The following is a 25,144-nucleotide window of genomic DNA, read 5'->3' as shown; positions in this document are numbered from 1 at the left end:
TGACGGCCGGCAACAGACCAGGCTGCGCCCTGATTGGCTGAGGCGCAGCATAGCCTGTTGCTAGCCGCTAGAGGTGCCCGGATTGGCTAGGGTGCAGCGTCATCAGTTGCCAGACGCCTGGAGCGCACCCATTGGTCCCCCTGCTTTGACAGCCTGTTTAAATAGATGTCAAGCGGGGGATACTTTTGAATCGCTGTACAATTGTTGCTTGGGAAATAAACCTGAGTTCGTGAACGTCCTGGCTCTCGCCTCTTCCTTTCCTTCGATCCACAAAAATGAGCAACCCGGAAGTGACTTCCGGTTTGCTCGTAGGGTGGTTTTTTTGCCCTCCGGAGCCTTCAGGGAAGCCTCCTGTGGGCTGCTGAATGTTCCGGGGGGGCTAAAACCGGCCCTACGAGCAAACCGGAAGTCTGTTCCTGAACTTCCGATTTGCCCATAAGGCTGGTTTTTCGTGCTCTGGAGGCTTCAGGGAAGCTCCTGAAGCCTCCGGAGGGCGAAAAATGCCCTCAAAAGAAGGCATGCGCTGACCAGCTGACAGGGCAAGCCTCGCGTGCCCTGACAAATGGCTCCGCATGCCACCTGTGGCACCGTGCCATAGCTTCGCCATCACGGGTCTATGAGATCATTAAGATTTAACTCTGACTTGGTAGCAATCAAAATAATCTCTCTCTCTCTCTCTCTCTCTCTCTCCCTCCCTCCCTCCCTCCCTCCCTCCCTCCCTCCCTCCCTCCCTCCCTCCCTCCCTCCCTCCGTCCCCCCCTCTCATGAAGCTCAGATATTTAATGTTGAAAGATGCAACCAGTTCACAGTCATCCTCATATCTTATTCAGGTTATGAGTAATAATAATTATGTAGTGTTTCCATTTTGGCAGGGACCACGATTGAATTTTTATTTGACTGTATTTTAATGCTGAACTTCTTCTGAACCATTTAACCCAGTGCTACCATTTCAGGCATCCCTGTAGCAAACACAAACATGGCCTAACTGCAGTTCTCTGTGTGGTTTTGGCTCATTACCTCCCAGTATTTCCCTGCCGTCCCATGCTGTTTCAACTGGTTTTGTACAGTGCTCTCCTGAAGGACCGAGAAGGGAAGGCAATGATACAATCTCCAGAATTCAGAAAGTACACAATGTGGCTAGCAATTTTCTAAGCAAGGATATCTGATCGTTTAAGAGAGAGAGCTGTGTGTTCTTTGTTTTGTCAATAATGGAGAGCGCATTCTTTTGAATGTTTGCTTTGGAAATATTTAGGCTTCCTTTGGCTAGATATTTTTTTAAGGGGAGGAGGGAGCAAGCGATATTTAATTTCTCTGGTCGTAGTGCACCCAGCAATTGTGAATTGATTAGCCAAACAAAGCAGGGTGATAACTTGTTTAGTAGTAAGCAGGGGTGAAATCCAGCAGTTCTGGAGAACCGGTAGCGGAAATTTTGACTAGTTCAGAGAACTACTGTAAAGAGGAGTTCTGCAAATACCACATTTGACCAGGGCCGGATTTAGATGAAAAGAGGCCCTAGGCTATTCCACTTATGAGGCCCTTTCACCTCCCATTTTTAAGTTTGTAAATTACATGAGAGACAATAAAATACATCATTACTGTGATATATATCAATATATATCAATATATATAGCTGGCCTCCCGACGGAGGGCGGCTCTGCTCTGCGGCAAAGGCAGCGAGGCCAGCCGCCTCCCCTGCTGCGCTCAGCTGCCCGGCTCGGCCCCCTCGCCCTCACCTGCCTGGCCGCTGGTGGGCTCCGTGTCGACGGGGCGGCTACTGGGAGCGGCCGCGCCTCTCGCCCGACTGCCGGTGCCGGGAACGTGGGCGGGCTCCCCAACTGCCGCGGCGCTGGAACGATTTTAACCAATACATTTTTATGTTTGTTTATTAGTCATCTGCGTAGAATTTCTCCTTATTTTCGGTTCAATGTTTTAGTGTTCACTGTTTTTAGAATAGTGTAATTTTAATTTTGCTAACAATTTGAATGTAGGCCCCTCTTGATCTTGAGGCCCTAGGCTGAAGCCTAGTTAGCCTACAGGAAAATCCGGCCCTGGCTCTGACAGGCCCCAGAGTGGGGTGGGAATGGAGATTTTGCAATATCCTTTCCCCTGCCACGGCCACAGAACCATTAGTAAAAAAAAAAATTTGAATTTCACCACTGGTAGTAAGGTGCCTTTCTGTCTCCACAGTGCTCCCTTGGGGACTGGCACAGTGCATTCTGCCTAGTATTCTGATGTGTAACGGAAAGGAATATTCCTCTTACAATGGTTAAAATCCAGCCAGTCTCCCCTCTTAGTCTTGTTCCAAGTTCTTCTCCTCGTCTGTTGAGTGTGAACTTTTAGAGGGGGACACTGTGAGTAGCATGTTTTTTTGGCTTCAGGTACCTCAGGCTTGGCAATGGTAATGTGCACGACTGAAAAGAAAATATTAGATTAAAAGGGCCCTTAATTTGATACATTTGACCATACTCCAGGGGTGGGTTCCTGCCAGTTCTAAGCTCTTCTATAGAAGAGGTTCCACAAATCTACAGTGCCATTTAGAACCGGTTCCAGCTTCCTCCCGCTGCCCGTCCTCACATCATCAAGATGAAGAGCGAGAGGAGGAATTCTGGGAGTTGAAGTCCACAAGTCTTAAAGCTGTCAAGTTTGAACACCCCTGGAGGGGTTTTTTCTAAAAGGTTAGGGATGCAAGGGTCTTGTAACTTGACAGCTTTAAGACTTGCGTGCTTCAAATGCCAGAGTTTCTGAGCCAACATTTTGATTGCTAAGCAAGAGCGTTTTTAAGTGAGTATCACCACATTTTACAAGTTGGCCACGCCCACCCAGTCACATGGCCGGCTTTGTGGGACTGGCTTGCCAGCCATGTGACTGGGTGGGAGTGGCCAACTTGCAAAATGTGGTGAAACTCACTTAACAATGCTCTTGCTTAGCAACCAAAATGTTGTCTCAGGAACTCTGGCTTTGAAGTGTGCAAGTCTTAAAGCTGTCAAGTTACAAGACCCTTGCACCCCTAACCCTTTAGAAAAAACCCCCCAGGGGTGTTCAAACTTGACAGCTTTAAGACTTGTGGACTTCAACTCCCAGAATTCCTCCTCTCGCTCTTCATCTTGATGATGTGCGGACGGGCGGCGGGAGGGAGCTGGAACCGGTTCTAAATGGCACTGTAAATTTGTGGAACCTCTTCTATAGAAGAGGTTAGAACTGGCAGGAACCCACCCCTGATCCAGACTTACCACCATGTGATTTGCTTAAACACCATGTGATTTGCTTAATGACCGCACGATTCACTTAACAACTGCAGGGATTCACTTAACTGTCATAAAATCAAGCCTGGTCAGTGATTCAACTTATAATTGCAACAACCTATAATTGCGATAACTTACAACTAAAATTCTGCACAAAGTTGAGAACTACTTGTATGTATACAGTATTTATGATGTCTGGAATATTTATTCAGAACTTTTTTTCTAACATATTTGCCTGTTCATTAAGACCAATGTAGAAAATGTAACATTCATTGTGACTTGCCTTGAACACTGTCACTTTTAACAATCTGTATGTTTCCTGTTTGTTTCATATATAGGTAGTCCTCAGCCTAACAACAGTCCATTTAGTGACCAGTTGAAGTTACAATGGCATTGAGAAAAGTGACTTATGAACCATTTTTCACTCCACTGCGGTATCCCCATGGTCACGTGATCAAAATTCCGATGCTTGGCAACGGACTCATATTTGAGAGGCCCCTGGTGCTCACTGAGCTTGCTTGTTTTCTTGAGGTGGCTCCCGCCACCTTGAGTCCAGAAGCAGTTCCATAGGTGGAAGGTGTAGACATTTTGCTGAGGTACCGACATTTAGTACTGTAAGGAGTCCCAGACCACTCCTAAGTGAAGGAGTGGAATGTCTGCCAGTTTGAACCGAGGTAACGGAATGTGAGTCAACTGGCAGTTAGAACAGAGTCCTTTTCAGATGGGGAGGGGGAGTAGAACGTCTAACTCCTTAGCATCAGAGCGTGTTAATATAAGGCAACCTGGCAGTTGGAACGGAGTTATTTTCAGGTGGGGAGTGGGAGTAGAACTCCTTAGCATCAGAGCGTGTTAATTAATCTATAGGAAATACTAACAATCTGATTGTCATTTCGAAAAATCCTTTCCTGGCAAGCACCTAGGAGCCAAGGGGAACATATTGCCAAATTTCAAGTTTGCAGGCTTTACGGTTCTGGAGATTTCATGATGAGTGAATGGTATATCTCCAAAAATTATCCCATGGAGATTGTAATGAAATTTAATCCCCTGATATTCAAAGATGTTTCATTACGTAGCACTGATGATGTAACCTAGTGGGTAATGCAAACTGCAAGGGAACAAGCAAGCTCAGAGAGCATGAAGGATCCCTCACGTCAGCTGCAAATATTCTCCTTTATTAGAGACTCATATTTATGACAGTTGCAGTGTCCTGGGGTCATGTGATCACCTTTTATGACCTTCTGACAGGCAAAGTCAATGGGGAAACCAGATCCACTTAACGACCATGTTACTAACTTAACAACTGCAGTCATTCCTTTAACAACTGTGGAAATAAATGCCGTGAAATGGGACAAAATCCACTTAACAAAATGTTTTGCTTAGCAACATAAACGTTGGGCTCAATTGTGGTCGTAAGTCGAGGACTACCTGTAAAGTTTCCCACAAACTCAACTTTAGGTGTCTTTCATTAAAAAAATAATATAAGAAAATAAAACTGTCCCCTTAGAAAAGGCAGGATATCTACATAGACCTAATATTTTTGTTGCTCCTTCAATTACTCTCAAAGTGGGCCATAATTTGGATGCTATTAATATGGGATTATAGTTTGCAATTGCAGAGAAGTCCTTGAGGAATCTAAACACTTGAGTGGCATCTTAATTTCCTAATCTTCCAGAATTCCCGACTTCCTCTGTATGACCCTTTTCTCTTTTGTTTTTGAAGAGATAAGTTATAATTGTGTGGTTTGGTTCCTCCATTTCAAGGTAGCTCTAGCTTGTTTATACAAAGCACAGAAAGAGTACAGAACTGTAAACCAAAGAAATTAAAAGCATGAAATGGGGGAAAAAAAAGGAACAGAAACAGAGTTAAAACTGGTTTACACCAACATCGTTCACTCTTTGAATCCGCTTAAATCTACTTCTGTCACATCCATACACTGATTCATATATTGCCTTTGGTTCATTAAACTTCTCTTTTCCATGAACTCGTCAACTTCATCCAGTGACAGTTTTGGACTTTCCCTTTCTTTCAACCATTCACTCTTCACGTATTTCTTTGCACTTTGAGACACGTATAATACATCATCACATGTACCAGAAGTATCGTATTTTTCGGAGTGTAAAATGCACCTTTTTCCCTCAAAAAAGAGGCTGAAAATCTGGGTGCATCTTATACACTGAATACAGCATTTTTTGCCTCTTGAAAGCCTGCCCCTTCACCAAAATGGCTGTGCATAGCTTGTAGAAGGTTTTCAGGGAGCTCCTGGGGGCTGGGGAGGGCAGAAATGAGCAAATAATAGGCCGTTATTTGCTCATTTTTGGGGGCCCCCCGGAACACTCTATAAGCCTCCTAAGGGCTACTCATGCCCCTTTTGGGGGGGGGGCGTTTTGGGAGGTTTGCAGAGTGCAAAAACTTTTTTTTTTTAATTTGCCTCTTCAAAACCTTGGTGCGTCTTATACTCAGGTGCGTCTTATATTCCGAAAATTACGGTAATTCTTGAATTACTACCATAATTGAGCCCTGCAATTAACAATGGTAAATTGTGATGTGGCTTACCATGTAACTGGATCTGATTTTAATTCCCTTTTTCAGCATGGTTGTTAAGTGAAAACCCCAATCATTAAATGAATGCCATGGTTGTTAAACAAAGTCATTGTTCTCTATGGGTCAGTTTTTGCTGGAGACCGGGGGAAAAAATGCCAGTTTCTAGCAAATCCATCATAAATCAGTCACATGCCTGTGGGGTGCTACAAATAAGCCATAAATGTGGGCCATTGACAAGTACCCAAAATGCAGTCACATGACTATAGAGAAACTCCAAGAAAGGATCTTCAAAGCAAATTGTAACTAGCTTTTTTTTGGGGGGAGGGGTGTCTGTCATAACTTTGAACTGTTGCTAAGTGATCTGTCATAAGTTGAGGACTACCTGTATGCACTCATTTCTCCATACGTACATTAGGCAGCCATTACATAGCCTTATCTTACTTTCTGCTCAACATTGAAGCATTTCATGGAGCATTTCGTGCATATTTTATTTCCATCTTATTCTGCTCTCACATTCAGCAGCTGATCTCCCAAACTCTTTTGTCTCACAATGTTTCCATAATATACAACCATTCATTTTGCCACATGCTTTCTCACCTGACATACAGTAATGTTTCTTTCTCAATTAACACAACTCTCAGTAACCTTCCCAAAATAGGAATCCGATGTACACATCCACATATCCTCCATAAAAGTTGCATTGCAGTTACCAAATTTTGCTCATTGCCATCTCTTGTTCCCTTACAACTAGGATTCTACCAACCATAGAAAACTACAAACCGTTTTCTCCTAGGTTTCACCTTCCCCACTAACTCTAAATTGGAGTTTGGAGTTGGAGTTTATTCAATTTGTAGGCCGCCCTATTCTCCGAAGGGACTCAGGGCGGCTGAACAAAAGCCAAGGGAGGGGAAATTACAAAAAGTAAGACAAAAACAATCAGACAATATGAACAATTTAAAAGCACAACAGACACAGCAAATTCGAATAGGGGGGGGGGGGGGGACTCAACCCCAGGCTTCCTGGGACAGCCAGGTCTTCACGGCCGTCCGGAAGTCCCGAAGGGTGGAGAGGGTCTGAATCTCCATGGAGAGCTCGTTCCAAAGGGCCGGAGCAGCCACAGAGAAGGCCCTCCTCCGAGTAGTCGCCAGCCGACATTGGCTGGCAGATGGAATACGGAGGAGGCCTAATCTGTGGGATCGAATGGGTCTGTGGGAGGTAATCGGCAGAAGGCAGTCTCTCAAGTACCCAGGTCCAATACCATGTAGGGCTTTATAAGTAATAACTAGCACCCTGAAGCGTATCCGGAGACCAATAGGTAGCCAGTGCAGCTCGCCGTGACCCGACAAATGCGCACACGACAAAAGTGTGCCGACAAAACTGCGGCAAGAAAACCGTGACGTCGAAATCGCGCCAACAGCGCGCCCACAACAGCGCGCCGACAAAAGCGTGATTAGGGTTAAGGTAAGGGTTAGGGTTAGGGTTAGGTTCAGGGTTAGGGTTAGGGTTAGGTTTAGGGTTGTTACGTTGTTTTCGCGTTGTTTGTTGAAGGCGCGCTTTTGTCGGTGAACTCTAAATGGCAGCCTAATCCTAAACATTTATTTTGAGCTAAATTTCCTTTAAAATACATGGAATTCATTTGTATTGAGTTTAGAATTTTAATGCCATCAGCTACCGCAAACGTAACCCTGAAATTCGACCCATTCTTTTGACTTGAGGTTACTTTGTTGTAGGCCCAATGCCACTCTTACCTGTAATAAGCTTTAATTTGCCCAGTAGGACTTGTTTTTCAAGTAATCCTATTTGTAATTGAGCTCTGTGTATCAGTCAGGGCAAAAAAAAAATATTCGTTTCCATTTAGTATTTATCTTTCAAAGAAAAAGAAAGAAAGAAAGAAAGAAAGAAAGAAAGAAAGAAAGAAAGAAAGAAAGAAAGAAAGAAAGAAAGAAAGAGGAAGGAAGGTAGGGAAGAAAGAAAGAAAGAAAGAAAGAAAGAAAGAAAGAAAGAAAGAAAGAAAGAAAGAAAGAAAGAAAGAAAGCATTTCTTTTCTGAAGAATAGCAGATATGTCAACTGTTTCTTTGTTTTTCAGAAGATCTGCATTTAAAGATATGAAATTAAAGAACTCATTTTAATTTGTAAACTTTTTTTTTTAAAAAAGAATAGTCCACAGATGTGCAGGCAAGTTTGCTATTAAAACTGTGGATTGACATCCACTATCAGATTATTTTTCCAGGTTTGGATTAGAAATTGTTATTTTACATTCATACCAGGAGAAAAACTACAGAAATAACTTTAAAAAATGTAAATCATTTCTTAAATTCTGCTATCTTCCAGGGGAAGGAAAAGAATTTGCAGTCTTTAAAAATTAGCAAAGGAACAAAAAAAAATATTTAAACAGCAATCCCACCCAGAGTACAGTGCAAGCATAATTAAAATTAACAAGTTAAAAATTATCAATAATTAAAATTAGAGATAAAGCAATAAAGTCGGTTATAACATGATACATTTACAGTTACAGTATTAATATCATTTATAAAATATAGAAGTACCAACTAATATTAATATTGATCTTTATGGCTGTATTTGTTGAGACTATTGAGAGCCAGTTTGGTCTGGTGCTTAAGGCCCCAGGTTAGAAACCAGGAGACAGGAAGTTCTAGTCCTATCTTCAGCATGAAAGCTGGCTGGGTGACTTTGGGCTAGTCACACACACTCTCAGCCCAATTCACCTCACAGGATTGTTGCTGAGGAAAAAAACAATAGGATTAAATAGCATTAGATATGTCTACCACCTTAAGTTATTTATAAAAATAATAAGCACAGAATGGAAAAGTATATCAGCTATGGCTTAATGAATTCAGTCTAATTGCCTGGCTTTACTTCTTCATTATTGGTCACTATTCACATGGGATGTGTTCATATACAATACTAGATGAAAATAGGATTGGGTAGTTGGTTGCTGAGCCAAAATGCAATGAATAAAAGAGATTAATATGTGCTTTCCTCTCTGCAAGCCATTTTGCAAATTTATCTGCTATGGCAAATAAGCAATCTTCATCTCCTTAAATAGATTATCTTTCTGCTGTTAAGGATGCCACCTTGGTGGGTGGTGGTGATGTTTCTACCTTTGCACTGTTCCACAAATGTAAGTGACAGATTTGTTCTTGGAGACAAAGAAAGGAGGGCCTTCTCTGTGGCTGCTCCGGCCCTCTGGAACGATCTCCCTGTGGAGATTCGGACTCTCACCACCCTTCTGGCTTTCCGCAAAGCTGTCAAGACCTGGCTATTCTGGCAGGCCTGGGGCTGATGAGTTCCCAGCCCCACTTGAATTGCTGTGACTGTTGTGTTGTTTTTAATCTGTTTTGTGTATCTTGTTTTTGTCTTGTTTGTTTTTTGTACTTCCCCCTTCCCCACTTGTTTGTTACCCACCCTGAGTCCCTCGGGAATAGGGCGGCATACAAGTATAATAAACAAACAAACAAACAAACAAATAAAATTTTGGAGCCACTCAATCTGTGGCCTCTGCCTTATTTGATAGTCCCTAAAATTACGCACCCTCTAGGCCAGGGGTCTCCAAAGTCAGCAAAGTCGGCTGAGGAACTCTGGGAATTGAAGTCCACAAGTCTTAAAATTGCCAAGGTTGAAGACCTCTGCTCTAGGCCACTTTTGTTTTCTACACGTAAAAATTAAAACAATACTGCCTAGACAGGTTGCAGTGAATCTGGTCTAAATGATCAGAATTGGTGAGGGTGGAATTGAGAGGGTAGGTGCATAGCTCTCCTAATTTCCCATTTTTCCTTGTGCCTAGAACATTTAGATACCTTGGTGTGGTTCTCCACTCGCTAGGGACATGGAAGGCACACCTGGATCACACATTGCAAGCGTGACCCATCAAAACCGCGCTCGACTAAACCGCACCCGATTAAACCGCGTCACTGACGTCATCAACAGGGCGACAACAGCCAGCGCGGAGAAAGAAGGGCGCTTTAAATAGCGCTTTGAAAGCAAGTCGATTCAACTTAAGGTAAGGGTTAGGTTTAGGGTTAGCTTTAGGGTTAGGTTAAGGGTTAGGGTTAGGTTTAGGGTTAGCTTTAGGGTTAGGGTTAGGTTAAGGGTTAGGATTAGGATTAGGTTTAGGGTTAGGTTAAGGGTTAGGATTAGTTTTAGGGTTAGGTTTAGGGTTAGGTTTAGGGTTAGGTTAAGGGTTAGGGTTGGGTTTAGGATTAGGTTTAGGGGGGTTAGGTTTAGGGGTTAATTTTAGGTTTAGGGTTTACAGCGTGCTTCTGTCTCCGCGCTGTTGTCGCCCTGTTGATGACGTCAGCGACGCAGTTTAGTCGGGCGCGGTTTCGTCGAGCGCGGTTTTGTGGTGGAACCCATTGCAAGTAGCCATTAGGTCCTCAAATGCAATCAAACATTTCTTTTATACAGGTGGAAGTCAGTTAGTGCCTGCTGCCTTAAAACTTTTTGAGGCCAAAACATTGGCACAAATTCTTTACGGGGCACAAGCAGGAATCCTTGCAAAGAGAGACTTGCTAGGAACCATACAAACTAAATTCCTGCGAGCCATCTTAGCCGCACCCAATGGAACTCTAAATGCCCAGTTAAGAATTGAGACAGGCATGCCTCAAATTCAGGTAAGAGCCTGGAAGATGATGATCATGTATTGGCTTAAAATGCCTTTCTTTCCAGAGGGACTGTCCCCACTAGTGTTGACTGACAATTTCCCCTCCCCCTGGAAACAGGCAATTGATCACAAGCTAGGTTCTTATGGGCTCTCACCATTATTCTTAATGTCCCTAGGCTTTGAGCAAGCAAAGCAAGTAGTAATTAATAGAATGAAGGACATGGAGTTCCAAGAAGAACTAAATAGGTTGCCTCTCCACTGTAGGGACAGAATCAAACAGGGTATGTGGGAATCAGCAAGATATCTAAATGACCTGATCTCCCCAAAACAACGAATAGCTTTCTTCAGAGCCAGGTTTAACCTTCTTCCTTCAGCACTCCTCCAGGGCAAGTATAAGAGAACACCTATAGCAGAACGGGTTTGTATATGTGGTAAAGGAGAAGTGGAAGATAATTCACATGTTCTTGTGCCTGCAAAGTCATTTATGCATTTAGTATCTACCTTTATTATTTTTATAAACAACTCAGGGCGGTGAACATATATAATACTCCTCCCTCCTCCTGTTTTCCCCACAACAACAACAATCCTGTGAGGTCAGTTGGGCTGAGAGAGTGACTGGCCCAAAGCCATCCAGCCAGCTTTCATGGCTAAGGTGGGACTAGAACTCAGAGGCTCTCTGTCTCTAGCCAGGCGCCTTGAAGATTAGATCAAATTGACTCTCCAGTTTGGGGACATGGACAATTAGTAGTCTCACTTTTGCTCTGGGATATCCACGTCCTCCCCACCATTCCACACGTTATCAAGACAATCTAGGTAGGACATTTGGATTGCGTAAAACTGTAGGTATCCTTAAGGACATTTCAGAGTGGCTGGTCACACAGTTTGGGAAACGTTTTTCAGTGACCTTAGCATAGCCAACAGCAATGGGTGACTGCAGCTGTTTGCACACCCTGTTTACAATGGAAATAGGATTTGACCACTAAGCCATGAGCAAAGAGACTGATTCTGCTACTTTCAGTTTTTTTAGTCCTCTTTAGCGCAAGGATCAGATGTTAAATGAACGCTTATTGCTCAACGTAGTTGGCGGGTTAGTCACAACATTTTGCAGCGCAAAGCAGGTTTTTTATGAGTCTCATCTGCCTCCCAAGTATCTTCGCACTTCCCTTAAAATATAAAAAATACCTGTCTGCCTATCTGCTGGGGCATCTTTGCAAGGCTGCTAGAAAAACTTGTTTTTCTGCATCACCAAAGAGGGTGAGAACTTTTGATTTCTCCAGGGTTGCTAGGATACCCCTTGTTATGATAAATTGATTACCTTGGTGTTGTCACTGGTGTGGCGGCAATAGAAGCAGACATCCTGTCCGTCTCCTTGTTCTTGAAGTTGCCAAACTCATCAGGGTTTAGAAGAGGGCACAGCAAAAACTAGCAGGCAACTGGGAAAAAGAGAATATAAGGCAGTCGGGTTTAAGTACAGTAGAGAAACCCAGTTAAGTTATTGGTGCTCAGGTTACTCAGTATTTTATTTTATTTATTTATTATATTTTTGTCCTGCCTTCATTATGTTATAAGTTACCCAAGGCGGTGAACATACATATTATTCCTTCCTCCTCCTATGTTTCCCCACAACAACAACTCTGTGAGGTGGGTTGTGCGAAGAGAGTATGACTGGCCCAAAGTCACCAGCCAGTGAGCAATAGCAATAGCAGTTAGACTTATATACCGCTTCATAGGGCTTTCATCCCTCTCTAAGCGGTTTACAGAGTCAGCATATTGCCCCCAACAACAATCCGGGTCCTCATTTTACCCACCTCGGAAGGATGGAAGGCTGAGTCAACCCTGAGCCGGTGAGATTTGAACAGCCGAACTGCCGAACTAGCAGTCAGCTGAAATATCCTGCAGTACAGCACTCTAACCACTGCACCACCTCAGCTGGTATAGGATAGGGCCGTGATGGCAAACCTATGGCATTTGTGCCACAGGTGGCACACAGAGCCCTCTCTGTTGTCACACCAGCCGTTGCCCCAGCTCATCCCCACCGCGCATTCGCATGCACCGCCCACCAGCCAGCTGGTCTTCAGGTCTCTGCCAGGCATGCACAGGGGAGGGGCGGGAATGCATGCACGCGGGGCGCTCGCATTGCATTTTGGGGCCTTGCACAGTATCCCCGCGCCCCGTTTTGGCTTCCAGGTTGGTGCAGGAGACCTTCAAGACCCAAAATGGGAAATTGGGGGAAGGGGCATTTTGGGCCTGAAAAGCCTTCTGCACCAACCTGGAAGCCAAAAATGAGCAAGGGGGGAGGGCCGCATGCGCAGGGCGGAGCATGGGGGGGGTCACGCATGTTTCATTATGGGTGCAGGTGTGGTTTGGTTTATGGTTTATTGGATTTATATGCCGCCCTTCTCCCAAGGACTCAGGGCGGTGTACAACATTAAAAAAAAAACCCACATATTACAAAAGTTAAAACAAAATTAAGTAGAATATCCCAAACAAACCCAATTAGGATTAACAATAACATTTTTTTAAAAAAAAAATCGATTAAAATTAACAATGATCAATAATTTATTTTGTTTCGTTCAGGCCAGGCTGGCTTGCTGGAAAAGCCAACTTTCCAGCACATGACGACGAAAAGGTTATTACTGAGATAGGGTGAAGGGAACAGGCACCGTATACTAATTATTCTGACTTCTAGTCACATCAGAAGTTCAGTGTGGCTAAACGATGAGTTTGTACTCTCCCATCTTATTTTCTGATTTTTTTTTCCTTAATGAGTTGGTTTTTCTTGATGAGTTATTGCATCAGCTCATTGTCTGTCTCACATCCAGCAATTTTGTGCGTTATCTTATTACTGTCTGTATGTTCTTTTTTTAAAAAAAAAAAAAAATCTTGTTATGGGCAGTTTGGCCTCCACCCAACCACAGGTGTGTTATAGACAAAGCACATCTCTCAACATAGTATTGTGTCTAGTCAAAGTGGCCTACAGTCACTGACAACATCTATCCAGAGCTTTTTGCTGATTAAAAAAAAAATGCATTGGGGAGGTGTGGAGGTACAACTAAAGCACGGATTTGTTAAAACATCCAGGGTTTTCCCCAGGATTGCACAGCTGCCTTGTTAGTCCAGAACAAGAGGCATTTCCAGACAGGTGTGACACACATTTCCGTATGCATTCCAAAGCACTCCCCCCCTCTTCTTCAAATTTGCATTTATATTCAATTTGCATATCCTTAGAAATATGTTATGTTTATGTTCAATATGTCTCAAGAACAATTTTAATTAACAGGGCGAAAACACACACATATACACATACCGGAACATCTTCATAGAACCAGTTTGGTCTAGTGGTTAAGGCACCAGGCTAGAAAGTAGGAGACCAGGAGTTCTAGTCCCGCCTTAGCCATGAAAGCCAGTTGGGTGATCTTCGGCCAGTCACTCTCTCTCTCAGCCCCATTCGCCTCACAAGGCTACTGTTATGAGGAAAATTGGAGGAGGAGGAGGATAGGTTGGATGTGTTCCACAGGTGGGTTCCTACCAGTTCGCACCTGTTCGGTAGAACCGGTTTGTCAAATCTACCGAACCGGTTAGAAGAGGTTCCACCAGTGGACCCGGAAAGCAGGCCACACCTACAGAAGAGGTTCCAAAATTTTTGAAACCCACCACTGGTCCTTGGATATGATTATTCTACTCTATCATGCTCATATTTATAAAACTCAGTGCCTCTGTGAAAGGTAAGGATGACTACTGCGTTTGTGGTGCAATCAGAACATTGCATGCGTTGAAGTTGTTTTAACGCAAACCAAAGATGCCTTTTAAAAAACAAGTTTACGTCATATTGTTATGCATGCCAGTGCTGTGTGTGAGGTAATTTAAGGTGGTTCTGACAAGTGTTGTCGGCATCTTCATATCCGGTCACATGGGCGGCAAGCCACTCCCATCCAGTCACATGGGCGGCAAGCCACTCCCATCCAGTCACATGGGCAGCAAGCCACTCCCACAAAGGAGGCCACACCCACAGAGTAGGTTCAAACAATTTTTGAAACCCACCACTGATGTGTTCGCTGCCTTAACTGATTTGTAAAAATAATACGGGTGGGATTCAAATAAATAAATAAAATTGAAAGCTACTGAGGATTCTGAGCATAGCCAAAATATCAAAAAACAGAAAACCACTCAGCGGAAAGTCGCCGACAATGAAACATTCTCTACCGAAAATATTAGACCTGTGTTTACTAAATGGGGATTAAGGCCAGTGGTGATTTTGCTTTTACACTCGGATACTTGATTTGATACTTGATTAGAACTACCGTTTTGGTGAGAAGGTAACAGTGTTCCGTGCGCCTTAGGCGTTTAATCATGCCGGCCACGTGACCACGGAGACGTCTTCAGACAGCGCTGGCTCTTTGGATTTGAAACGGAAATGAGCACCGCCCCCTATAGTTGGGAACGACTAGCACATATGTGCGAGGAGAACCTTTACCTTCACCTTACTTGATTCTTGCCTTGGTATTGATTTAAATGCACACTATAGCACATTTAAATGTACAACTTGCTTAATACAACTTGAGCTGCTGTAATGGACTTTTAGAAAACATTAAAACAAACACAGAACACATAACAAGCATACCCCTTTCCTAAAGTCTGAGAAAAGTTTGGCCAGACTTGTATAAATATCCTAAGACCCATTGAAACTGGACATGCCTAACTAATAACAGGTCTACATTTTAAGCAACCTAACTGCATACAAACACCCAGCATTGTAGTTATTCTGCCACGCTGATTCCTTTTTGGGAGGGGGGGGAACCCCTTGTAAATTGAGCTGTGTCCTTTGGCAAAGAGGGAAATACAGAGATGTTTGTTAGGTGCCTTTGTGACACGCTGCCAGAATTCAGGCAGTTACTGAGCTACAAAGAGTCTCTGGCACCGAATGTGGAAATAGATTGTTGCGCTACCAGGATTTTGCTCACAAAGACCAGCTTCACTAATAGGCCTCCGCTCCAATGAAGACCTCAAGGCTTCCTTCAGCAAAATGACAGGGCATTCAAGATAAGTCTTTGCTGGAAGGATTTGGGAATAATGTCATTTTCCCGTTTCATTTCACTTGGGAACATCTAGAGATCTTCAATTTGTAATTAAAACGCACTGGGGTTTTTTTTTTCTCCCCCCCCCCCCCCCTCATCACCACGATGTGTCTGAAAACTGATGTTTTCTTCCACGTTTCGGCTGCTTGGCTGACATTTAATCCCTGCGAGGCTGGAAGTTCTGTTTTTTTCACTGGAACCAGTAAATGTCAGTTGAATACACTTGCTATATTCAGTAGACTGAAGCCGCTTTCATCTGGAGAGAGTTGGAAGTTTAGAATCTGCCATGGTTGGGGGCAAGGAATGAGGAAGGAAAAAAAAATGATTTCTGGTACTTTTCTCCGGTCTTCCAGGGCAAGGATTAATATATGGTACATTAAAGAGCTGTTTTTGTCTCTTGGTTTTTAGGAAGCACGTTAGATGTTCCTTTATTTGTACGAAATTCTGCTTAAGGAGGTTGCGTAATTAATTATTTTTGGAACTTTGGATGGCTCAACTCTTGTGCGTGTTTTTTTCTCAGATAAGTTCCTTGGATTTACTAAGGCTTACCCCCTGAAGTTTTGGATTGCAATTTTAAATGCTCACCCATGTGGTCAATGCTGTGCATCGCAAAGAACACAGGGCTTCAAGAGAAGACATGCGGATGATGTGTAATGCTCTGTATGTAGAGCAGTGTTTCTCAACCTTGGCGACTTTAAGTCCTGGGGACTTCAACTCCCAGAATCCCCCAGCCAGCACAGCTGTGCTGGCTGGGGGATTCTGGGAGTTGAAGTCCCCAGGACTTAAAGTCGCCAAGGTTGAGAAACACTGCTTTAACTATTTCATAAATACTGTAAAGCATTTCATGCTTATTTAATTGATAAGCATAAACGGAACACCACAATACTTGCTTAATTTTACTGGGTTTAAGCATGCCAAAATGGTTTTTAATTTTTGATTTCTATAGCTGCCATCTCAAGAAGTGACAGTATTATTACTTATCTCATATGCAATATTATGTATATAATCATTGGCTTCCCCTTTTGGTGAATTTAGTTGTGTTTTTCCAAAAGAACCATTTTAGATGTTCAAACTGGGAATGATGAGCTACTACTTATCTAATAGTGAAGCACATATTTAATTGTTATGTTCCAGCTTTAACAACAAGTCTTTTTGGATCAGACTTCCATTTAGATGGTACAACAGACAAGTTAAATTATTATTTCAATTTCCTTAAATGATTCCAGAGACTTTCTCACCTACTCACTGCAGAACTAACCATTATTTGAATCACAGTTATTTATAGACCTTGCATTACTTTAGAGGTATAGGCACATATTTCTATTTTCAAAGGAAACGGATGCTGTTAGTTTCTGATATTCCTCAGTCACACGCAGGGTTTTAACTGTTCAAGAAACAGTAACATGAAAACTTCAACCATTCTGGGAGTTGAAGTCCCCAGGACTTAAAGTCCCCAAGGTTGAGAAACACTGATGTAGAGGTTTTCACAATTTGTGCATCCTCCTTGGATACTTACTCAGCAGCATGTGCCTTAAAAATGCATTTTAGAAAATCGGGATCTGAAATTCAGAATTAGGATCTGGATATGGTCAACGCTGTTACCAAAAGTCAAGCTGAGCTGGAGGGAGAGTTACCATGTGCATAGAAGTTTTATTAAAAAAAATAGGAACATTGCCTGGTAGATTTAATTAGTTTAAATTTGCATCAATCTCCAGACTAGTCTTTCTGAAGATCAAAGGATAGTCTTTTGTATTTATACACTCCCTGGACCTGTCCCTACAGGTGAGTGTTACAAGAAAGATTCCTTTTGGTGTGAGAGCGAGAATACGTTTTCCCAGGTAGTCCTTCCACCTGCAATTTCTACATCTATGTTTACAGAGTGTCGCTTTTTTTATTTGGGGTGCCCCCTTGGTCTATTTAAAAGATTTTTAGCTTTGAAAAGAAGAAAATACTAGTCATTTGGAAAAAAAATATTTGGACAAGGTCTTGGAAAGTGGCAGTGGACCGAAGATGGGGTAGGAATAGTTGGTATATTTGCAGAGAAAGGTCTGTCTCATGTTTTGTGAGATTCAGTCAGAGGTGGGTTCCTACCAGTTCGCCCCTATTCGGTAGAACCGGTTCGTCAAATCTCCCGAACCGGTTAGAAGAGGTTCCACCAGTGGACCCGGAAAGCAGGCCACGCCTACAGAAGAGGTTCCTAACTGTTTTGAAACCCACCACTGGTCCTTGGATATGATTATTCTACACTATCAAGCTCATATTTATAAAACTCAATGCCTCTGGGAAAGGTAAGGATGACTACTGCGTTTGTGGTGCAATCAGAACATTGCGTGTGTTGATGTTGTTTTAACGCAAACCAAAGATGCCTTTTAAAAAAAACAAGTTTACATCCTATTCTTATGCATGCCAGTGCTGTGTGTGAGGTAATTTAAGGTGGTTCTGACAAGTGTCGTCAGCATCTTCATATCCGGTCCCATGGGCGGCAAGCCACTCCCATCCGGTCACATGGGCAGCAAGCCACTCCCACAAAGGAGGCCACACCCACAGAGTAGGTTCGAACAATTTTTGAAACCCACCACTGGATTCAGTCCAGGTGTTGCCAGTTTCTGTTTCTCAGGGTAGATTGTGAAAGTCATTCGTACTAAGTTATATTTAGGAGAAAATGAAATATAGAAAGAATAAATAGCACAAAGAATCCCGAGATAATGCTCCGTTGAGTTAAAAATAATTCTCAACTGAGCCTACGGAATAATAATATTGTAGAATTCAAGAACTGTTCCCATTTATTGCCATTAGAGACTGTTAATACAAGAGACTAAGGAAGACTTAAACCAGAACCACTGCTGTTTTTCTTTCTAGCTATTGTATCTCCCCCATGACCTATGAATGTAATTTTCTAAGGCCAAATTATAACAAATTCATGGATGACTCATGCTAACCACATTCTCAATTCCTCTTCTTCCCACAGAAATCTTGGATGGTCCCAATGCACCCTGAGCTTTCCTCTGCTTTTCTCTGAAAACATTGTAGGAGGAGAGAAGTGTTAGACTGTGGTGGAAAAAAAATATCAGGCATCTGGGAATATTTTCCCCCAACTAAAAAGGATCTATTAAAAGGCATAAGCTTTTTGTGAGCTGCATCATCAGATGGAAAAAAAACAATGGCAGCTCATAAGAGCCGAGGTGGCGCAGTGGTTAGGGTGCAGTACTGCAGGCCAGTTCAGCTGACTGTTATCTGCAGTTCAGCGGTTCTAATCCCACCGGCTCAAGGTCGACTCAGCCTTACATCCTTCCGAGGTGGGTGAAATGAGGACCCAGACTGTGGGGGCGATATGCTGACTCAATTTGCTAAAAATCTGTAAACCGCTTAGAGAGGGCTGAAAGCCCTATGAAGCGGTGTATAAGTCTAATTAATAAAATAAATAAATAAATAAATAAATAAATAAAAGCTTATGCTTTTCAATACAGTTTGTTAGTTAATGTCGTCAAGCAACCATATCCACTCATGAAAGGTTCAAATCAGCAATGTTATTGTGTTATGTCTATATTACAAGGAATCTTCCCTGGGCTGTTTGCCTTCCCTTGAGAACCGTGACCTGACAAATGTGCGCCCGACAAAACCACGGCGATAAAACCACGACGTTGACAGCGCACCCACAAAGGTGCGCCAACAAAACCGCGCCCACAAAAGCGCAATTAGGGTTAAGGTAAGGGTAAGAGTTAGGCTTTAGGGTTCTTATGCTCTTTTCGCGTTGTTTCTTGATGGCGTGCTTTTGTCGGCGCTCTTTTGTCGGCGCGCCTATGTGGGCGCGATTTCGACATTGCGGTTTTCTCGCCGCGGTTTTGTCGGCACACTTTTGTCGTGCGCGCATTTGTCAGTGCATCCTTGAGAACAACCAAACAAGCTATGCCCAGGCGTGAAATCCGCTTACCTTCGCTACCAGTTCGGACCGGGAGCGCTCGCACGTGGCGCTTCTGTGCATGCGCAGTGTCCATGATGACATCTGGGCAGGTGGGCGGAGCCTCCCACAGCCTCCACTACCGGTTCACCTGAACCGGGGCAAACCGGCAGAATACCACCTCTGGTTATGCCATTCGTAGCTGCGCAAGGACTCAAGGCTAGTTCCCCGCTTGACCCCTCCTCCCTGCCTGGCTGGGATTTCACAACAGTTGGAAAAGGGGCTACCAGACTCCTTCGGAAGTTCTGTTTTTCCTGATTTTTTTTTTCAGAAATTCACATGTGCTAGGCTCTTATTGAGGGATAATTCTTCTTATGTGTAAACAGTTTTAGGAAGGCCTAGGTTTTTTTTATAAAAAAAAAAGCGGGGAAACATGCCGTTCATCAATTCTTCAGAATTTATGAGAGAACCTGAATTGCATATTAAGGGAAGGGGATCTAAGAGCAGACATCGCATTCCCTTTTTAATCTGTTCACCGCCCCCCTCCCCCAAAAAACTCTTCATTGAGTACATAATAACTTTGACCATCTGCCACAAAATCATGCGGTGTGATTAGAAAAGATTGGCCGCAGCCTTGTTGTTTATCTTTCTACAGCTCTTAATAGTGATTTTCTTAGTTTTATTGTGTGCCCCCCACCAGTGTTGGGTTTCAAATAATTTAACAACCGGTACTCTGCCCTAAAAACCAGCTGGGTAGGCCTGGCTTGGTGGTCATGTGACTGGGTGGGTGTGGCCCACTCAATGTCACTCACGTCGATGGGCGCTTCGCCTTAGCTGTTAACAATGTAATAAGAGTTAACGGGAGAGGCGGTTTCTGTAAGCAAGGCAATAAAAATGAGGCTAGAAACAATTCCAGAATGTTTCCTTCCTGCCTTCCCTACACGATTAGCCCTGTAAAGTGGAAAAAACGAAATGAGATTTCTTCCAACAACCGGTTCTCTGAATTGCTTAGAAAGTTAACTACCGGTTCTCCCGAATAGGTGCGAACTGGCTGAATCCCACCACTGGCCCTCACCCACTTATCTTTTTCCACATACAGTACCTTCCTCCTTTCAGCTAAGTTCGCATTGTCTGTCTTTCTATAAGGGGACGGAACAGGATTTCTTTGCCTATCCCAAATTCCTTACAGTATATCACCCTATGTTTTTTTTCGGTAAAGAAGGGCAGCTTCCTTTTAAATCTTTCTTTTATGGGGGTGTATAAAAGTACTCTTCAATTTCCAACCCCAATTGGGAATCAGAATTTGATTGCTTGCTAAGCAAGGAGGTTATCAAGTGATTTTATGATTGATTTTACGACTTTTGGGGCATAGTTTCTAAGTGAATTACCGCAGTTGCTAAGTGAATCACGCAGTCTTTAAGTGAATTGGCTTCCTCCATTGACTTTGCTTGTCAGGAACAAGCTGGGAAGGTTGCAAAGGGCAATTCCATGGCCCCAAGAGGCTGCAACCATTGTGAATACATGCCAGTTGCCAAGCACCCGAATTTTGACCATGGGCATTCTGTGACAGTTGTAATTGTGAGGACTGGTCACTTTTTTCAGCGAGGTTGTGACTTTGAACTGTCACTTGCAAGTCGAGGACTTCCTGTACTCAGAAGCTGTTCACCAGGGATCGGAATGCAACTGAAATATTTTAATTAAAAGGGATTTAAACACAACATGTCTCAGAGCAGGGGTGTCAAACTGGTGTCCTGCTGGCCGGATGTGTCACACGCAGACAGTGGTGGGTTTCAAAAAATTTTGGAACCTCTTCTGTAGGTGTGGCCTGCTTTCCGGGCCCACTGGTGGAGCCTCTTCTAACCAGTTCGGTAGATTTGACGAACCGGTTCTACCGAATAGGTGCGAACTGGTAGGAACCCACCTCTGCACACACGCCACACCCTCCCCAGCTTCGCGAATGGAAAAAATGCCGTGAAACGTCACAAGGGCAACGTGACGCGGCGAGTTTGACACCCGTATCTTAGAGTAAAAACGGACCACAGAAATAGCAACCATATATCTCCTCAGAAAGGAGATTTGAATTTACTGAGGGAGAAAACCATCCCATGAAAAACATTAGTGGAGAACTCAGCAGGTGGCAAAGAGCAATAAAAGGAGAGGTAACATTCATTGGGGAACTATTTACTGAGGTAAATGGCATTGAAAGGAAGCAGTATTGGGGGGACAATACCATGAAACTATGAAAACATTCACAAAGCGCTCAGTCGGGGAACTAACTGTCAGTGGGAAATAGCATTGAAAGGAACACACAGCTTTCATTGGAAAATAGCATTTAAAACAATAAGCAGTATTGAGGGGTGGAAGTGGACAGCCCTGGGGTGTGTGTGTGTAACAGTGGAACAGCATGTACGGTGCACTTTTAATAGGAAGGGAGAGTTCAATACATGTTCTGTATTGCGGTAGAGCGGGAAGGAGAGAGCCAAGTGTGGTTTTTGGAGAAGCCAGAGAAAGGAGAGCTACAAATATCTTAAATGTGGTGATTGGGGGGTTCAGAAGAAAGAGGGGGGGAATGGGGACCGAGGACCTTATGTTATGTAACAGATCAGGGGTAGTGGAAGAAGACAACCATAAGTTAGGACAGATAATCAATTGGAAAGGAGGAAGGAAGCGAAAAGACAGATGTTCCTTTTATGGTGTAAAGATGGAGAATTAGTGATGAATATGGCCTCCAGACACTCGCAAGAGGAGAAGAAGGAGGTCTTATAGAGTACTTATCTCTTCATTTGAATCAGCCTAGGACTCTCCTTGCCTTCCTGAACTCACAGAATCTAGGAGTTTGGATTAGTTCGGGGAGTAGATATTGGTATGTTGCTCCTTAAAAGCCGAGGTGGTGCAGTGGTTAGGGTGCAGTACTGAAGGCTACAGCTGACTGTTATCTGCAGTTCAGCGGTTCTAATCTCACCGGCTCAAGGTTAACTCAGCCTTCCATCCTTCCGAGGTAGGTGAAATGAGGACCCAGACTGTGGGGGCGATATGCTGACTCTGTAAACCGCTTAGAGAGGGCTGAAAGCCCTATGAAGCGGTATATAAGTCTAACTGCTATTGCTATTGCTATCCTTTGTCTAATCTGGATCCAACTGATGAGGCAAAACCAGCTACTTCTTCCAGGCTGTGAAGTCCAATGAAGCTACACCTGCCCTAGGAACCGGGATATGTTCTACGTCTGAAGCATAGGAAGGAGGAAATTAAAGTGGGAGGGCTCCGATGACCATCTTGAAGATGAAACTGATTATCCAACTCATTGGGAAATCAGAGCGGGCCTCTGCCTGTAGTGACCAACCTCATGTCCACGCAATTAATGTTGATTTTGAATGTTGATTTTATTTATATGCTGCCCTTTTCCCCCGAAGGGGACTTAAGGAGCGTGAACCTCAGGCTGCTCAGAGGGTAGGAATAAATCAAGTTCTCAAGGAGGAAATAAACTCAAGACCTTGCCTCCCAGCTTCTACATTTATCTCAAGTAACTTCAACTAAAGCAGGAGGTTTCTCTCTTCCTGGTTGTCCAAAAAGTTGTTGTTTTTTTTAAACTGCATTTCCCAATGTGAGTTATTCAGAAGGGCAGTGAATCATCTCCTCGCTTAAGCCAAAGTACATACAAGGCATCCCGGTTCTGATTGGCTGACAAATCTGCTTTGGCCTTCTTATTCGAGATGATGAACATTGATTAAATCTTTGATCCAGGCCCCTTTTTCAACTTAATGCTAAAGTGCGTCTTTCCAATGTTTAAGCGTTACTCATATGTCAACATTGCCTTTTTTTCTTTCCTTTTCTTTGTATTTTGTGTTAGATCTGGATTCATTTCGAATGTACTGTGCATATCTACTATACCTACTTGTTGCTAATATATTTTTAAAGATTTCTGAAAGGTTTGATGAGCCCCCCCTTTTTTTTCCTTTTTAGGTGCTGTGCAATGGCCCAGGAACTTGTGTCCCCATCTGTCTATCTGCTTTTTTACTCAAAATACTGGGACTAAAGAAAATAACCATTGTGTATGTTGAGAGCATCTGCCGTGTTGAAAACCTATCTCTATCAGGAAAAATTCTTTACTACTTTTCAGATTACTTCTTTGTTCAGTGGCCTGCTCTAAAAGAAAAATACCCCAACTCTCTGTATTTTGGGAGAATAGTGTGACATGTTACGGACAAATACAACTAGTGCCAGTACGACTACTAAACATTCTTTGGACTCTGAATTTCTTGAATTTATTTCAAGCTAGACCTGATGGTAAATCAAGCGATTTGATTTGATTTGATTTATTGCATTTCTATGCCGCCCTATTCCCAAAGGGACTCAGGGCAGCTCACAAACCAAGTAAGGGGGGGGGAATACAAACAGGAGGGGAAAAAAACAACGAACAAACAACTACAACAATTTAAAAACACTCAACAACCACACAATTCGAGCGGGGGCGGGGAACTCGTCAGCCCCAGGCCTGTCGGAACAACCAGGTTTTAAGGGCTTTGCGGAAAGCCTGAAGGGTGGTGAGGGTCCGAATCTCCATGGGGAGCTCGTTCCAGAGGGCCGGAGCAGCCACAGAGAAGGCCCTCCTCCTCCGGGTGGTAGCCAGTCGGCATTGGCCAGTAGATGGAATTCGGAGGAGGCCTAATCTGTGGGATCTAATAGGTCTGTTGGAGGTGATTGGCAGCAGGCGGTCTCTCAAGTACAAAGCGGACTGTATCAGAGGTGTTATTCTACCGGTTCAGACCAGATCACCTGAACCAGTAGTAGAAATCGCAGGTGGCTCCATCCAAACACACCTGCCTCTATTGCATCCCATTTAGGCCCTTTTTTGCCCAAAGTGCATGTGCGGAAGGATCTGCGCATGTGCAGAGGTGATACATGTGAGCAAAGCGAGCGTGCGTGCACGCTCACATTTGTGAACCGTTTGTTCATGCTGTGTGGGCGTTTTTCTATCTCGATGGCTTCTCTGATTATTCTGTTGTTAAAGTGTTCAGCTTTGGCGATAGTTTTGGTCTTTTTAAAGTCAATTTCATGTCCTGGGGCTTTAAGCATTTACACAGCATGAAAAAAACGAGATGATATCACCTGCCTACCAGCCATTTGGAAACCCGCCCTTGTCGACAAACGAGTCCCTAACACGAGGAATAACACCAGACCCACACTCACGAGAGCCACACAGGATGTCACCACCACACACCCACGCAGAAAGCAGACTCAAACCCACACGGATGATGAGGCACGACCAAGGACCAGAAGCCAGACCGCAACTGCATCATTAGCCACTTTAAACCCCTCCGATCCATACATGAAGCAGATTGACACCCGCCATGAAGAGCTGGCACGGCCACAAACACGAAGCCAAACAACAGCAACGCAGCTCACCAGCTCAAATCCCCCGGCAACTCAGACTAAGCCAAGCACAAAACTCCCAACCATTCAGAACACACCTCCACCCAATCAGAACACAGCCAAGCTCCCACCCAATCAGCTCAAACCCCCACTGGCAGTTAAAAAGAAAGAAACAGCTGCGATCTCACATTGCTCCTAGAAGCACGAAGCCGAGTAAACCAACCTGAAGAGACTTCGTCAAAACGTCGCCAAGACACTTCCAATTTTACGCAGGAGAAAACCCGAATAACCAAAGACCTACATACAAACACCCGCGAAAACCTCAGCAAACATATGTGTGTGTATATGTATGTGTTATTTGTGTACTCTATTATAATTACTTTTATTTTTTTTTAC

At 43.6% G+C, this 25,144-nt stretch overlaps 1 protein-coding gene across 1 annotated transcript in view; it reads left to right on the top strand.

Annotated features, from left to right (window-relative positions):
• The window catches only part of ALG14 (ALG14 UDP-N-acetylglucosaminyltransferase subunit), a 52,774-nt gene extending 29,026 nt beyond the window's left edge, over nt 1-23,748 (top strand). The window contains 1 exon segment of the mRNA XM_032218921.1: nt 23,339-23,748. Within this exon segment, the coding sequence (XP_032074812.1) occupies nt 23,339-23,569 (231 nt within the window). The 3' untranslated portion in view covers nt 23,570-23,748.
• The last annotated feature ends 1,396 nt before the right edge of the window (nt 23,749-25,144 follow it).

The sequence above is a fragment of the Thamnophis elegans genome, chromosome 5 (genome assembly GCF_009769535.1).
Source record: "Thamnophis elegans isolate rThaEle1 chromosome 5, rThaEle1.pri, whole genome shotgun sequence".
Classification (NCBI taxonomy): domain Eukaryota; kingdom Metazoa; phylum Chordata; class Lepidosauria; order Squamata; family Colubridae; genus Thamnophis; species Thamnophis elegans.
Note: the sequence above shows the minus strand (reverse complement) of the source record. Positions and strands in the feature narration are given on the sequence as shown.